The sequence below is a fragment of the Helianthus annuus genome, chromosome 8 (genome assembly GCF_002127325.2).
Source record: "Helianthus annuus cultivar XRQ/B chromosome 8, HanXRQr2.0-SUNRISE, whole genome shotgun sequence".
Lineage (NCBI taxonomy): Eukaryota > Viridiplantae > Streptophyta > Magnoliopsida > Asterales > Asteraceae > Helianthus > Helianthus annuus.
In genome coordinates, this window is record NC_035440.2 from 51,559,568 (window position 1) to 51,575,890 (window position 16,323).

The window sequence follows — 16,323 nt, forward strand, 5'->3', positions numbered from 1 at the left end:
AAATCAGTCACAAAATTTGCAACCCACTTTTTTCAGTTGCAAGCTTTTTGACAATTTTTTTTTATCAAAATTGGTCGCAACAGTTGCGACAGTAATTCCGGTTGTAAATAACGGTCGCAAATTTGCACCGGTTGCAATATCCGGTTAGCGACTAGGTCAATTTCTATTGCATTTCCGGTCGTAAACCAGTCGCAAAAAGTTTTGCAACGGATTTGCGACTGAAAACGCAGTCGCAATTGGTCTGTTTTCTCGTAATGATCACAATGAACAAAATAGGACTTAAGTAATTTTCGAATTTTATTAATAAGACTCTGGAATTAAACTCGCATACAATTACTAAGAGCATCCACAACAATGAAGGTGGTCTAAAATTCAAACCGCCTAGTCAGCATGTCACATCATTCCAAACGACCATCATTATAAATCACAATTTCGTTATCCACCTTATCACCTATCTTTCTTTTTATTTAACTATTTAAAATTTATGTATTCCATTTTATAAATCATATAAATATTAATTTACCTGTGATTTTTTAATTATTTTTTTATTCTCAGATGATTACTTTTCGAATGACAATTTTTTTTTCAAATGTTCCAACAACAACTTTTTTTAAACAGTTACTATTCAAATGACTGTATTTTTCAAATGGGTACTGTTCTAATGATTATTCTTTCCAACCTCATGTGATCGTCTCATCTGCGTTCTAATTAGGTTTGTGTAATAGTTCATATAGGTTTGTGTAAAATTAAAATGTCAAATTAGATTTAAATAATCCAATCTGGCTGTTTTTACTGATAATAATCCCAACAGAGTTTATTACTGCCAGTGGTTCAACCTTTTTCACTTTGTTTGTACAATAGTCTGCCATTAAAAAAACTTAACGAGGTTATGCCGAGGTTGTGACAACCGGTAATTTACACCTCTTAATTTCGCAGTTAACAAACGTTTAAGACGATAATAAATAGTGTTTAAGGCAAGAATTAACTTAATTAGGCACTTGGCATGCCTAGGAACGCCTATCTAACTTTAAAGTGCGCGTATGGTAATTTTCGGGAAATCTACTGAATATTAAGTGGTAACTAAGTGGTAACGAACGGACACCGGATAAAATACTGACAACGCCGACAAATACGAATTGTATACGTATAATTTAAACATATGGATTTCGTTTTGCGAAATTATCACGCTTTCGAATGTCATAAAACTCAAACGTGAACGAAAAACGTAGAAATCAGAACGCACCGACAATCAACAACGAAACGGAAGCACCGGACTTGGGTTGCGTCTCAATATTAATATATCATGATATATTTAACTTCGTTTTCAAATTTTAGTATCCGCAGTTGGAAACGAATCGAAAAACGGACAATAAACGACGAACGAAACATTTTACGTGTTATAACACAACCGACAAAATATGTGTCAAAATATTGATTTTCGATGAAATTTGAGTATTCTCGACTTAACATTATATTTTACATTTTACGACATTCTACGATGAGCGGGTTCAAAAATAGGCTTCGGAAAACATATCAGGCCATGCGAACTGGCTTGTGGGCCTAGGCCCAAGCCCACTTAACACCGTGGAATATAAGCCATTTTATAAAGTTCAAAGCCCTAACCCCATTCATTTCTCTTCAGCCGCACACCCCAAGTTCACTGCCCTCTCTCTCTCTCTAACTCTGGTCACCGGATTTCTCACTCCGGCAACGCTCCAGCGTCGGTTCTCCGGTCGACCGACACACAAACCTCCATCCCCTTCCCTTGTACACCCTCCACCCCACTCGCAATTCAGAAAGCAGTGAAAAAAAGGATCCGCCGTGTGCGACAGCGATGAAACGAGATCAGGGGTGAGAGAGAGACGCAAGAGAGATGAGATTATAGAGGAAGGGAGAGAGAGCTGGCGGAGCCGGCTGCCATCACTCTGACGGCCAGAAACGGCGATGACACCGACAATGATGATGATGATACAACGATGATGAGGATGATACGATGATACTGCCGACTAACGGTTAAAGCCGTTATTACTCCAGTGAGATCTCATATTTTTTTATTATTCTTTTTTCTTCCTATTCTTCGGGATAACTGATGTGGACGACTGTAGATGATGAAGATGACGACGAATGTTGATGGTGACGGTGGTGCCTGGTCGTTGACGACGGCCGCCGGAAAAGCACATGACACCGCCACGCGGTGGCGGCAGTTATGGTGGTGTTCTGGTTCGGGTTTTGGTCACGGGTTCGGGTTACGGTTCAACGGGTTCGGTTTGGTCAACACCCGGGTTCGGTCATAGGCAGTCAACGATAGTCAACAGTAGTCAACGAACCCGGTTCGGGTCATCAATAGAAACCGGTCAACTCGGTTCACATTTTCGGCTCGGTGTTCGGATCCACTATGGTTAACGAAAGTCAACTCCGTCAAACTGGTCAAACTCTGTTCAGCAGCGGTCAAACAGGTTAAATATGGTCAACTCAGGGCCCTGTAAAGTTTAAACGTAGCGAGTTATTATTAAGTTATTTTTAGATTTTTTTAGATTACGCGAACAGAACTCGAACCATCATACCATGTTGATACGTTTAGTCACTTGTTACATTGTTTGGCGAATCTGACGAAAATTATATATATATTGTTTGCTGAATAATTGTTGAGTTTTGATAAAAGACGACAACTTGAGTTGTCGGGTTACTTCAAAAACAGAGGAAACTTTGTCCGTTTTTCGTTAAAAACCCGATGTATGAAACGCGATATATTCAAATAACGACACCTATCGAGGTTCAAGTGTTCTTATACAATAAATATTTATGTATGTTTAGTGCGGCGACGTTTTATCACTTAGAAATCAAATTTATAACATTTCAACAAACCACAGGTTACAAGTTACGAAACTCGAAAATTATTATAAAATAAATATAATAATTCCTATTTATTTCAAAATGCTTTGAAACTCGAAAACCCCTATAAAATGAATACAATTAGTTATACTTATTCCAACATCGATAAACCGAATACTTATACAAAATAAATATAAGTGTGGAAGCTTAAGTGTTTCATGGGACGTACGACAGTTCGATCGGATGGTAGTCCGATCGGACAGCGATTCGTTCCACACTCAAACTACATAGATTGGCAAAAATGGTTAAGTGTGGGTCCCAAGGTGCAAGCCGTTCGGCTGACCGGTCGTTTGGGTGACTGTCCATTCGGAAAGCGGTCCGACCGGACGACACCCCGTCCTGGTTGTCCCATTTGTCTTACACTTGGTTGTTTTGATTGTTTGTCGTTTTATCGAGGTATTTTTGATAACGTGTTAAGCAACAGAAACCTCGTCAATACTTGGCATTCCTGATCGGACAGGAATCACCCAAATCCGGTCAGTTAACTGTTCAAGACGGTGTTCCAAGTTTATCCCGTATTCGGTAACCTTCGTCGATAGGATCCAGGTCTTGGACCAACACAACCACAAGAATGAGTTGGAAGTCGGTACAAGCTCCGATTCTATCGGTTTTGAGTGCATTGAGTGTAAAAGAGTTGGGAGAAAGTTGGAAACATTCTCCCAATCCTTTTAACCATGATTATGTTTAGACCTATGAAAGATCTCGTTTGTTTATGTGGAAATCGGTTAGATCTAAGTTGTTCTTGGTGGATTGAGGCCAAAACATGAAATCGGTTAGATCTAAGTTGTTCTTGGTGATTTCACGGTTAAAAGTTAAGATTCAAAAGATAGAATGGTGTAGGAGTGTGTGTAGATTAAGTAAGTACAAGATTTAGGACAAGATCTTACCAGAATCGAGAGAAATCGAGGAAAAGATGAGGAGCACGAGCTGTTCGGTCAGAGAGGTTCCAAAAGTGGAAAGAATGAAAGTGACAGGGGTATTTATAGAGTTCCAAAAGTGGAAAGGGCTGGTCGATCGGCTAGGCAGCTCGATCGGACAGCCCGTCCGATCGGACGACAGTCCGGGCGGACGACTGGTCGATCGGCTGGTTGCCTGATAGATCGGTCGCCTGGTTTGAGTGTTCGGTGCGACGAGTTTTGCTGTTTCGATTGCGACTGCGAGCGATGCGAATGCGATAGAGTTTCATAATCAAATTACTTTTAATCAAAACCACTATATCAACATACAATCATCCTTATTTCGTATTCGTTTAGCGTTTGCGATTCGATTGCGATTGAGTTCGATTGCGTTTCGATTGATTACCACGCATAACATAAATTAAACATGCACAAGTAACACATAAGGCACACACACGTATAACAATCATCAAAATGCGTAATTCGAGTTGCGAGCGTGATGTTGATTAGATTAGTTCGATTAGCGTTTAATTGACTTATCGCATTGTTATTTCCTACTATTCACAGCCGTAAAACGATTCATAGCGATAAACATTCGTCGATCGTTGCGATTATAATAATTACTCCACATAATACAACTAACGTAGCACATAAAATAGACTAACTATAAGTCAAAGAAGTCAAAACAGGAATTGAGCAAGGAGAGATAGATCGCAATTAGCAATCTTTCTTTTCTTTGACTTCAATCTTGACTTTGACTTTCGAAACACTGGGGTGTTACAATTTTTCTTTTAAATTTAACATGTATATCTTTAAACTTTCAAATTTTGTCACCAATTGTTTTTTTATATTATTTTTCTTCCTCATGGCTTTGCATCTAGGGATGGCAAAAAAGTCCAAGCCCGACGGGTAAATAATAATAATAATAATAATAATAATAATAATAATAATAATAATAATAATAATAATAATAATAGTTGTAGTAATAATATCTGTATTTATAATTTATACACTTTTCCTAGAATATAAATAGTAATTTATAACACGTTAGTATATCATAGAAGTAAAAGTGTTCCAAGCTGGGTATATTTTATTTTTCTTTTATAACTTTTAAGATATGTTTATTTTAATGTTTTGAGTACGCGATTGCAACGTGTGAAACTTTATCTATGTCTTGATATAAAAAAAAAATTGAAACAAGTTGTTAGTAGTAATGTACAAATAATCGAAAGACAAATATACATGTTATCAAACACCACTCGCATTTAGTTTATTATCTATAAATTGATGTCATTTACCATTTTCGTTATTCTAATAATATAATGTAATGATTTATAATGTTCTAAATATAACGTTTTGATGTGATTAACTTTATCTAAGTTTCACTAAAAGTTTTAATCAAAATTAAACATAACAGATATAGTTGATTTTTTTCTTCTTTACCTCGATGACAAAACCAATACCGTCAAATCAAATTAGATGTAAGTGGTACAAGTATCATTTTTTTTTGGGATTTTGGTAAAAAAAAAAAACTGTTTAGTTCTATTAGAAATAGAGATTTTTGTAAAACCTCTTACTCCATCTCTATAATTACACAAAAAATACATTTTCTTTCTTCCTTTCAATTAAATAATATTTTTCATACTTTTATCATTGCCCTTTCTCTCCACTACTCATAACCATTTTTAAAAAATATTAAAAAATTATAGAGGTGTACAATATCTCCTCTAAATTTACTGATGGATACTAACTTTTTCTCTTTTTTCTCTCTACTCCACTCACAACAATTTAATTACAACCACTCTTACAGATATATAAGTTACACACACATAGAAATGGAGGTTCCATTGTGAATGCTCTTATATTGTGCTTTAGCATGTTTCGGCACTGGAAACAAACTGATACTGTCCCAACAATATCAATTTCACGTCGACTCCGACTAAACAACATGGGGACCAACATCACTGATACTGGTTTTTATGGTTTTTAATACTTGCTAATATCTATTTGAGCATATCACGACTTACTTTTTGGTTTTGTTTTTTAGCTACGACACCAAGTTTTGGTATCGTACCGATACCGTAATAACCGAACCAATATGGTAATGAAAAAAACCAATACTGACTAAATATATGCCGTTAGAAATTCCCACTTGTTTCTTACTTAATTGCAATTTACTTTTAATAATCTTTTAAGAAAGTTTAACGTGTTTGTTTCAAAGATATTAATTTTTCTTTTCAAGAAAATCAAAGATATTAATTTTTTTTCAAAAAAAGATACGAGTAGGAGGTACTGAGGTAATTACTTTTTTTGTTTGATACCTAATAAGTATGAGATAACAAATTTAATCAAAGCCGAAATTTAATGAAAAGAAAGATACTATATTACCTTGCATCGAAATCCTATTAACTCTCGTTCTTTAAATTCGGTAGAGATCTTTCAAGATCTATTTATAGTACATATTAGGGTTTTAGCTCCTCTCCTCCCATATATATATCCACAAGTTTACAGACGAAAAGTTATGGCTACACGGATATTCACACCAGATTATACTCCCAGAATCTCGACAGATTGTCCTCGTGAAAGCACGACCAGGTGAGCGTGTGCATAGCCCTCTCGTTATCAATCCCTCCCCGACACAGATAAGGATGTTACAAAGCTGTGATGACATCCTATCTGTGTTCAATGATGGTGGACCCGATTACAAAATTCTTTTGATGGGACTCAAAACGGATCAAGGATCAGTACCCGCTCTTGTACCGTTGGATGGATCGCATGTGTTGGATCATGAAACATGTGTAAAGCTTGCACGTTATATAACACCGTCTGTTAGCGCAAAGGACTTCTCGAAGGAAAAGATTATTGAACATTCGGTCGAGATTAATGGAAACAATGTTGAGGATGGAGAGGGAGAAGGAGAGGTTTGCTCGATTTGTTTGGATGGAATCAAGACGGGTGATTGCTTGGAACTGACAGAATGCGAACATCGGTATCATGAAGAATGCATTGAGAACTGGCTGCAGTTGAAGCAAAATTGTCCGATTTGCAGAGCGGAAATATGATGTAGATTTAGGGTTGCTGTTAGTGTGTTTTGGGTTATGTTTGATCATCAAAATACAAAAAGTTGATATATGTGTGATTTGCATTAACATGTATAAGTTATAGTTAGGGATGATATATCTCTATGCTCATAACAAATACTAACTAATTTTTGTAGAAGCTTAATGATTTAACGGAAAACTAGTCAAAACTTATGTTTAAGTTTTATTAACACATATGAGTCGTGCTCAAACTTAGAGTTCAGCGTTTGGTTCACAACAACTTTTCGACCCCTCTGGGGCAAGGCTTTGTTTTTAGTAGATTAGGGTTTTCTATTCAGAAGAGGATGGCGGCGCAGTTTGTTGCTCGTCTACCTGCTATTCTTATGTAATTTGCTCTAATAATTGGAATGAAATACAAGGACGAGCTTAAAAATTAAAAAAAAAAATCTCAAGCAGAGTTAATGTTTGGAATTTCATGATGCATTTAGGAACTAAGACTTTTATATATTTATGTGATGTTAGAATAGAGAGAGAATTTTAAACAATATTGACGAAAAGTTTGTATAAAATAACTCGTATGAGTCTATTTGGTTTTTATAGAAACTATTATCAAACATATATCTCTAATATGTTGGTTCAAGCTAGACATTTGGAACAACATGAGTATCACCAACTCTATGATTCATTCTTTTGTATTACTTTCATTTGAATTATTTTTCAGCTTGCGTTTGAATGTTGTTCAAGTTTTAAAATCTTGGGTCGATGCCTGATTGATCCATGTAGATTATAGATGCGTTTATTGTTCTGGTTTTAAAATTCATTATCACACCCATAGTAATAAAACTTGTAACAATATTAATTGAATAAGTTTAATTATTTTTATTTCTTTGGTAGATCGATACACAAATATATTTAAATAATAGTAGTTTAATGTACACTACAAATCTATATCTATAGGGTCTCCATATTGGCACATCAATATGGCTATTTACATACTAAACTTTACCTGTAGTAGGTACATGGTACGTACATGACCACTCAGTCAACCTCGTACACTGTCATGCATATATACGCTACGTATAAAGCCATATGAAGCCTGTATACGAGGTACCTATACGCTGCGTATAGCTCTATACGTGGCGTATGTACAGGGTAGGTACATGACAACCTTGTACAATGTCAAATCTGTCTGACATACGCTGCGTATAGAGCTATACGTAGCCAGTATACGAGACATCTATACGCTGCGTATAGAGCTACACTTAGCGTATGTTTGACAGATTTGACATTGATACGATGTTGTCTAGCCATGTGAATAAGGTATATGTCGCGTATAGAGCTATACGAGGCTGATAATTGTGAAAACAAAGCTCGAATCGAGCCGAGCTTGAGCCTGGCCGAGCTCGGGCTCGGCTCGGCTCGTTTGCACCCCTAATTGTTGTTAATATTATAATTTGTATTATTGTTAAAATTTTATTAATATTTTTGTTAATATTATATTTGTATAATTGTTAAAATTTGTATTATTATTGTTGTTAATATTATTATTATTGTTAAAATTATAATAATTATTATTGTTAGAATTCTTAATATTATTATTATTATTGTTAAAATTATAAATATAATTATTATTATTGTTAAAATTATAATTATTATTATTATTATTATTATTATTATTATTGTTATTATTATTATTAATATTATTATCATTATTATTATTGTTGTTAAAATTATAGTTATTATTATTGTTGTTATTATTATTGTTAAAATATTATTATTATTATTATCATTATTATTATTATTATTGTTAATATTTGTATTGTTATTAGAATTCTTAATATTATTATTGTTTTTGTTATATAACGTAACTGTTTTTTAGCGTTTCATGTCTCTAATTGATCTGAAGATCATTGGGTACAAGCAACTGGAAAGGAGAATGGTTATGTTATTGTGACCCGTCGATCGAAGAATATTAGTGGTAGTACGGGGATGGTATGGCTTGTGTGCGATCGTGGTGGTGAGCACCGTAGTAAAGAAATAATTAGGAAAGCAGGTAGCAAAAAAATTGGTTGCCCGTTTTCATTACACGTTGTGCGGGACGTGACGAATGACACGTGGGAGTTAGTAGTGGACAACTCGAAACGTAACCATGAACCTGCGCAGAGTCTGTTGGGTCATGCGTTTATGCGAAGATTTACTAAAGTCGAATACAGGCTGGTGGAGCAGCTGACAGCTCAAAACATGGAGCCACGTAACATATTTCAAATCCTAAAAAAGCAGTTCCCCGACAGCCTTAATGTTCGGAAAGACGTGCAAAATGTGGTCCAGAAAATTAGAGCATCACAGATGGACGGAAGGACTTCGATGTAGGCACTAGAAAACATGTTGCATGAAAACCAATTCATTTACGACACCCGATGGGAACCCAAAACAGATGGCGTAACAGAGATTTTCTTTGTTAATCCTAATTCGATTACTTTGTGGCGTGCATTCTAGCATGTGTTGTTGATCGACGCGACATACAAAATAAACATATACAACATACCATTTGTCCAGGTTGTGGGTTTGACGTCGACCAACAAGTCTTTTTGTGTCGCACATGATGTTATTTGCAATGAACGAAGGGATAGCTTTGTGTGGGTGCTTGAAAGGATTAAGTCAATGTTGCATGAATGTATGATGCCGCGTGTGATAGTCACGGGTAGAAAGCTAGCCCTAATTAACGCGTGTGCTAAAGTATTCCCGAACATGTCTAGGTTTCTATGTCGGTTTCACACAAACAAAATCTCTATAAACATTGCAAGCAAGGGTTCAATAAAAAAAGATTAGGAGAAATTTTTACCTGGCAGAGGGTGTGCGACTCTGCTTCAGAGCCCATATACGAATATATCTTGGGCAAATTGTATAACTGACTTGTGGCTTGTAACCGTTTAAGTAAGTGCGTCTTCAACAATATATTTTTGATTTGATACAATATATTTAAAAATTTATCTAATAAGTATTATCATTTATATAATTATGATTAAACTAGCTAAGTAACATGTATTGTGTTTTATATTTAATTAGTTACTGTTACAAATACATAGACAGAGATTATGTGTATAACAAATAAGTAACTAATAAAAAAATAGTAAACGAGTAGAGTGCTCACAAATAGAGTAGTAGACTTGTGTTTGGATTTTATTAAGTTAAAAGTCGAACTTTGTTAAATTGCGCCAATGTTAAGTTATTAATGTTTAATCTCAACCCGAGTTATTAATGCTTTGAACATCATCCAGGGCCGGCTTTGGCCTGTGCGGGAGGTTCCATCGCACAGGGCCCAAACCATTGAGGGGCCTAAAATTGATATATGTTTATTTTATATATAAAGTTATCGTAGAATAGATGAACATGTATTCCCCCTTTGGCTGAATGGAAGCAGCACTCCTATATGGATAGGACGTTCCGAGTTCCAATCCTAGTTGTAGTGTGTTTTTCTTTTTCATGGTTCTTTTAGTTGCTCCATGTTTTGTTTTGGCCTCAAGAGCCTGATTCAGCTTGGGCCCCATAAAGCTTATTAATAAGCTGAATGGTCCCATAAAACTTATTCTTTTTAGTCTTTTCTCATCTAAGTATTTACATAATAAATTTACATATTTTCTTGTTTAATTGTGTAAGTTTTTTTTTCTCATTTAACCATCTACATAAAAAAAAAAAAAGAGTTTACATGTTTTCTTGTTTGAATTGTAAGTTTTTTTAGTAGTTCATTTCTCATCTAACCATTTACATTATAAACCAAGTAGAACTCAATATATAGTTTATAAGCTCTATTTATTTTATTTGTGAAAGTTGTGTTATCAAGCTAATTTGAATCTCTTTATACGTATTATACTTCTTTTTGCTGAAAATATTTAAGTGTTGGTTAATTTTTGCTTGTCTAGAGGGTGTTGAAACTAATTTTAGGTGTATTAGCTAATTTGTAACATAAAACTTGTATTTATTGTTTTAATTAGAATATGGATAATTGTGACAACTGATAAACCATTTTAAAACTATTTGTGCTCATCTTATACCATTTTTTTTAGATAATAGTCGAATCCTATATTTTGATTGAAACATATGATGTGCATATTAAAATTTTGGTTGCTAATCGTGGACTTTAAGATATGCAAATTGTCGTTGGACCATGGCAACTTATTCATTAGTTGAATACAAATGGAGAACATGGTGATTCGTTTAACAATTTAACATAGATCATTTTGCTACATTTTTTTGTTTATAGTTATTACAACTATCGTCTTATTACTGATTTTATACAAATAAGTTTATATGTAGGGGCCCATATTTTTAACTCGCACAGGGCCTAAAAATTCTTACGGATTTTCAGGGACGGCCCTGACATCATCAACTATTAGGAATTAAGACTATTTTGTTTTAATTTTTGATATTGATAGAATAATGAGAGATAATTAAAAACATTTTTGGGTAATGATATTTGGCGTAGATAAAATAAAATTTATAATAATATTATTTAAACTTGTTTACTTGTTTTCTATAACACAGATATATTTAAGTAAAAATTAAAGTACATTTATGTAAATTAAAGTCGTTTCATGTACTCTACTTTTTTTTAACAGAAAACTTCATTAGAAAAAACGGGCAGACCTCAAAACGAGGGCCACCATAAAAACTCTTACATCATGTACAACGGGTTATTAGACCAATCTTTCCATTCAATCCTAGCAAACTTAGATCTATTTTTTAACCATAAAAACAAACGACCAAGATTTTATCCAAGCCACTGCGTCCACTACTCTAGGAGCCGCATTGAAGACTTTTGCATTCCTAAGTTTCTAAATCACCCAACAGGAGGTATAAACAATCCCTCTAATAATTCTTGAGACCACTTATCTTTAAACTGATCATGAATTCCCAGCAAATCATTGAGATCGAATACCATAATAGTCATCGCCCTACACCATCTTCCTACTGCCAACCACACACCATGAGCAAAAACACAACCAGTGAAGAGGTGCATCACCGTTTCGTCCCCGTAATCACACATCAGATATGAGTCATCTTGAATACTTATATTCCGCCTGATCAAAGCATCTTTCGTTGGAATTCGGCCCATTTCAGCTCTCCACACAAAGAGGTTGACCTTAGTAGGGATCCACGACTCCCACCTCATACCGTGCTCACGTCGGTTCGTTATTCTTTTCTCCCCAAAACCATCTATCAAGAACACCTGTAAGACTAACTGTCACACCCTGGCTTTGCGGAAGCGTGGTTTATTTGGTGTGGCTTCTTAATACCATAGCTTAATCATAACAAAGCTATATGAAAATAAAACCATGCAGATCATCCATTAATTTATGTTTGAAAAGTAAAACACCACAACATTGTCTTAATGCGTTGACACATGCAACGGAAATTACAGTGCTACAAAATAAAAATATTATTCAAAAGACACCAACACCAACATGAAACAAACGCAGTTTAAGAACTGTGACTCGTCCAGGAAAAAGTCACATTCCTTAAACTTGGATGACCTCATAACTTTAACGCAACGTGAAAACGGAGCATATACCGTGCCAGATCCTTTAATTCCCTGAAATACATGTAAGTTGGAAAAATCAACAAGAATTGTTGAGCGAGTTCATGTGTAAGTGAGTATGTAAAACCTTTGTAAGTATAATATCCTGGTATGTAACAAATAAGGAAAAAGAGATCACCAATGGTTTGTAAGGCCATTGATATGTGTGATGTGCAGTAGGAAGACTCAAACCTAGCGGATTTTGCGTTGGGCACAAAGTCACCCCGAGGTCCGTTCTGCTGGGCCTGGGGCTGGGCTCGCTACACCCAGATAGATCTACCGCTACTGTCCCTCGGTCCTACAATGAGGATTAATGGCCTCAAGTTGTGCCTACCCACTCACATGATCTAAGTAGTAACCCTCCTTACGCTGACCATACCATGTATAAAGTACTTGTAATCATAGTAACATGTATCCCCCCCCCCCCCCGCAGTTTAGAACACTGAAAACAGTTAAGAGAAAAGGGGGACATGAACTCACAGTAGTGCGTCCTCGATAACAGCAACTCAAAACTCAGTCTGCAACACGACAACCTACACGTACTAATATCTATTAGACGAACGGGCCGTGCCTTAGCTTAGTATTTAGGGTTTTGAGTTACATTTCTTGATATAATAATAATTATTTTAACTTAAAGGAGAATAGTTAGGTAACTATTCCATATCCACACTTTTCAAGTATTATGTATTTGGTGATTTAGAGTATTGACAATATATATTTTTAAGTCCCACTGTATATATTTGTCCAAAAATACAAGTAACTACACAAGCGTGTTAACATGAAATATATATTTTTAAAATATATATTTATTCGCTCTTACTTCCGAAAACATAGTTAACATACTTGTTAGAAAAATGATTTTTCTAAGTCTTGGGATTTTTAGAAAAATCCGCCAGAGTTTCCCCTAAAAACGGAGTGTCCGTGCTAATACGCACCTCGTTTTCTTTTTGAAATCAAACCATGATCATCAACAATCAATCCTTACATTCAGACATGCAAAAATACTACCTTTGTCGTTTCAGTTTCAATAAATGAAAAACTGGACTGTTTTGGGACATTTAAATAAAATGGTTAACTTATTCCAAAAATTCCCAAATTTTCACAGAACGTCTTATGCGAACCAAAAATCATTGTGTAAAAATATCGAGGTCCAGTTCATTAACAGTAATTTATAGAAAATCGTTTACCAGACTGCAATCAGATTTATTACATTCTGATTGCAGTCTACGGAATAAATCATATAAAATTTATCGTAAGTCCTTTTAATGAAATTCCAGTTGGAGGGTCACAAATACAACAGTGACCATCTGTGGTATGAATTTCAGGGGCTGGTTCTACTCAGGTTTCATGTTATGACTGAAAACGTATCGCTCAGTTTACTGCAGCAAAACTCAGCCTTAGCTGTTGTCATGAAAACAGACTTTTAAAATGGTAAACAACCTTGAAAAATTACGATTCTAGCGCCATTTTCTTCGTTTTTCGAAAATACACAATTTAGGCTTTAGAAATTCCGTTTTTCGGTTTATTAAAGTCAGTTTACAGCCTGTTGAAGACGGCTGAAAAAGTACATGAGCATGTTATTTTGAAGTTTAAATGTTATTAAACCGTATCAATAAGTGTCCGAACAACGGGTTCGACGATCAAACATCATATATGTATTAACCAACCCTAAACCAATAAGTTTTCATCTTTTAAGTAAACTTATATGTGTAAACTTCATATGAACTTTTATGTACATTCTTGTTCTTGTCATTTTAGTGATGTAAACATACTACACCCTTTGATCATAAAAACGAGATGAAACAAGATTAACAAGAGTGTAACAAGAGACTTACTACTAGCTTATAGCTAGGGATGAAATCTAGGGTGAAGATGATGAGAAAAATGTGATGAAAAAAGCTAGAACAAAGCCCTTCTTGAAGCTCCACAAGTAGTAACCTTCTTGAATCACCTTCTAACTTAAATGGAACTTGTAAAATGAAAGAGATGGTGTGAAAGTGAGGGTGATGGTGGCGGTTTGTGTGGGAACCGAAAGTGAGAGGAAGAAAGTGAAGGAATGAGTGTGTAATCTTGAGGATATGATGGCAATCTAGAGAGCCATACTACTTATAATCATCTTGCATTTCTTTTAGATACTTACACAAGCAATCAATCTATTATTTTAATTAACAAATCACCAAGGTATGGAATGTAGATGTGGTGGATTCGGTTGTGGTAAACCGAATAGAGAGAGAGAGAGAGAGGTGAATTGAGATGAGTGAGATCTTTGAGGAAATGATGACAATCTAAAGGACTATACTTTATAAGCCTTTCACATATATTAACCACTTACACAAGAAATGATCAAATCAAATATAATCTTGCCAAATATTTGAAGTATGCTTAGATTGATATGTGGGGTCCCTTGGGGACTAGAATCGTTTGGGGGGGGGGTATGTTTGCAAAAAAAAAAAAAAAAAAAAAAATTGTGACTAAAATGTAAACATGAGTTACATTTCTAATAATATATTCATGTATGTTAGATTGATGATTTATAACGGGTGTTATGATAGACGGGGACCATGACTAGCCAAAAATAATAAAACAAGGTGTCTGCCAAAAATTTAGTGTCCTGGGTAATGTTCGGTTATCCGGTTAGGTATTGTCCCGTTAAAGTGTTAAATAAGTGTATAAAGTGTCGTTAATATTTCTTTTTAGTGATCCAATGAATTCCCGACACTTTGTAAAGTGTCTAGTAATATTTTTCTCATGTTTTGGCACTTTACTAGTTAGCTTAATGCTGGATTTTTATTTAAAGTGCAGAATTTGTGTTTAAATCATATTTTTGGCACATCCGGTCACTATAACTCTCACCTAGTGACACAGTTCTACAACCCTCATTTCCCTACACTCTCTACTAGTGTAGTAAACTATTCCCGGCTCATACAGGCCTTAGAGGCAGTACCTGCCTGGTGCTGGCTATGTCAGCACGTTTACTGGTTTATCCGTTTATTGTGCTACTGTGCTTTTGTGCTACATGTTTGTCACTAAAGTTCTGTATGTAAATAATGGAGTGACAGTTAATAAAGTATGATGCAAGTACGTGTATGTATCAGTATTCAAGTAGCAGTTTATCCAAAATTTTCAAGCAAGCACAGTAATTATGCAGTAATTAAATAGTAATTAATTCGTACGGATACCTGTTTTGGTTGTTTTGGTGAGGGTTGTCACACTAACATTATTAAGAAGAAAATCTACATCCTGCATTTCCGAGAGCTGTTCAACTGAAGACTGGTTCTGCGCCCAATTCGGAGCGAACCTCCAGCCGTCATTATGACGCACAAACCTGTCCGCCACCAAGCAATGCTTATTTCGCTTGTTGATACATATTTGTGGACACGACTCACGGAACGAGAACTCGAAGACCAAATACCATCGAAGTTCGAGATGAGTTTACAACTATAGAAGATAAAGACAAAGCTACAGCCAAGGGGGAGTTTGTTGATGCACTTATGTCTGTACTTTGTCTGTATTCGGTCACGATGTAAACGATGTTCTTGTCAGTCCTGTAAGTTGACCAAGTCAACCGTCCTCCTGGTTTGACCTGGCCCAACAGTTAGAAATATATTATGTGAAGTGTCTGAGTCGAAGGATGAGCAATCGAAGGATTATGTCTATCCTTCGATTGGCTCGAAAGATAAACCACGAAGGATACTGATGGACATCGAAGGATATGCTATCCTTCGAAGTATATATGGATCCTTCGATGGCAATTGTGGTCGACAGATGGTCCTTCGGACAGTCTGTCTAATCCTTTGACCAGACCTGCTGTGTGTGGGTATAAATACCCATGTAGTGTGTTGTGTTAGCAAGAGACTTGAGAGACTTGTGAGATAGATGCACATAGTGAGTTGAGAGCATTCTATCAAAACACACACAC

The 16,323-nt window shown here is 35.5% G+C and overlaps 1 protein-coding gene across 1 annotated transcript; it reads left to right on the plus strand.

Annotated features, from left to right (window-relative positions):
- The first annotated feature begins 6,436 nt into the window (after window positions 1-6,436).
- On the plus strand, window positions 6,437-6,850 carry LOC110869990 (E3 ubiquitin-protein ligase RNF181 homolog). The gene has a single exon (XM_022119186.1). The coding sequence runs from the start codon at window positions 6,437-6,439 to the stop codon at window positions 6,848-6,850; it is 414 nt and encodes a 137-aa protein (XP_021974878.1).
- The last annotated feature ends 9,473 nt before the right edge of the window (window positions 6,851-16,323 follow it).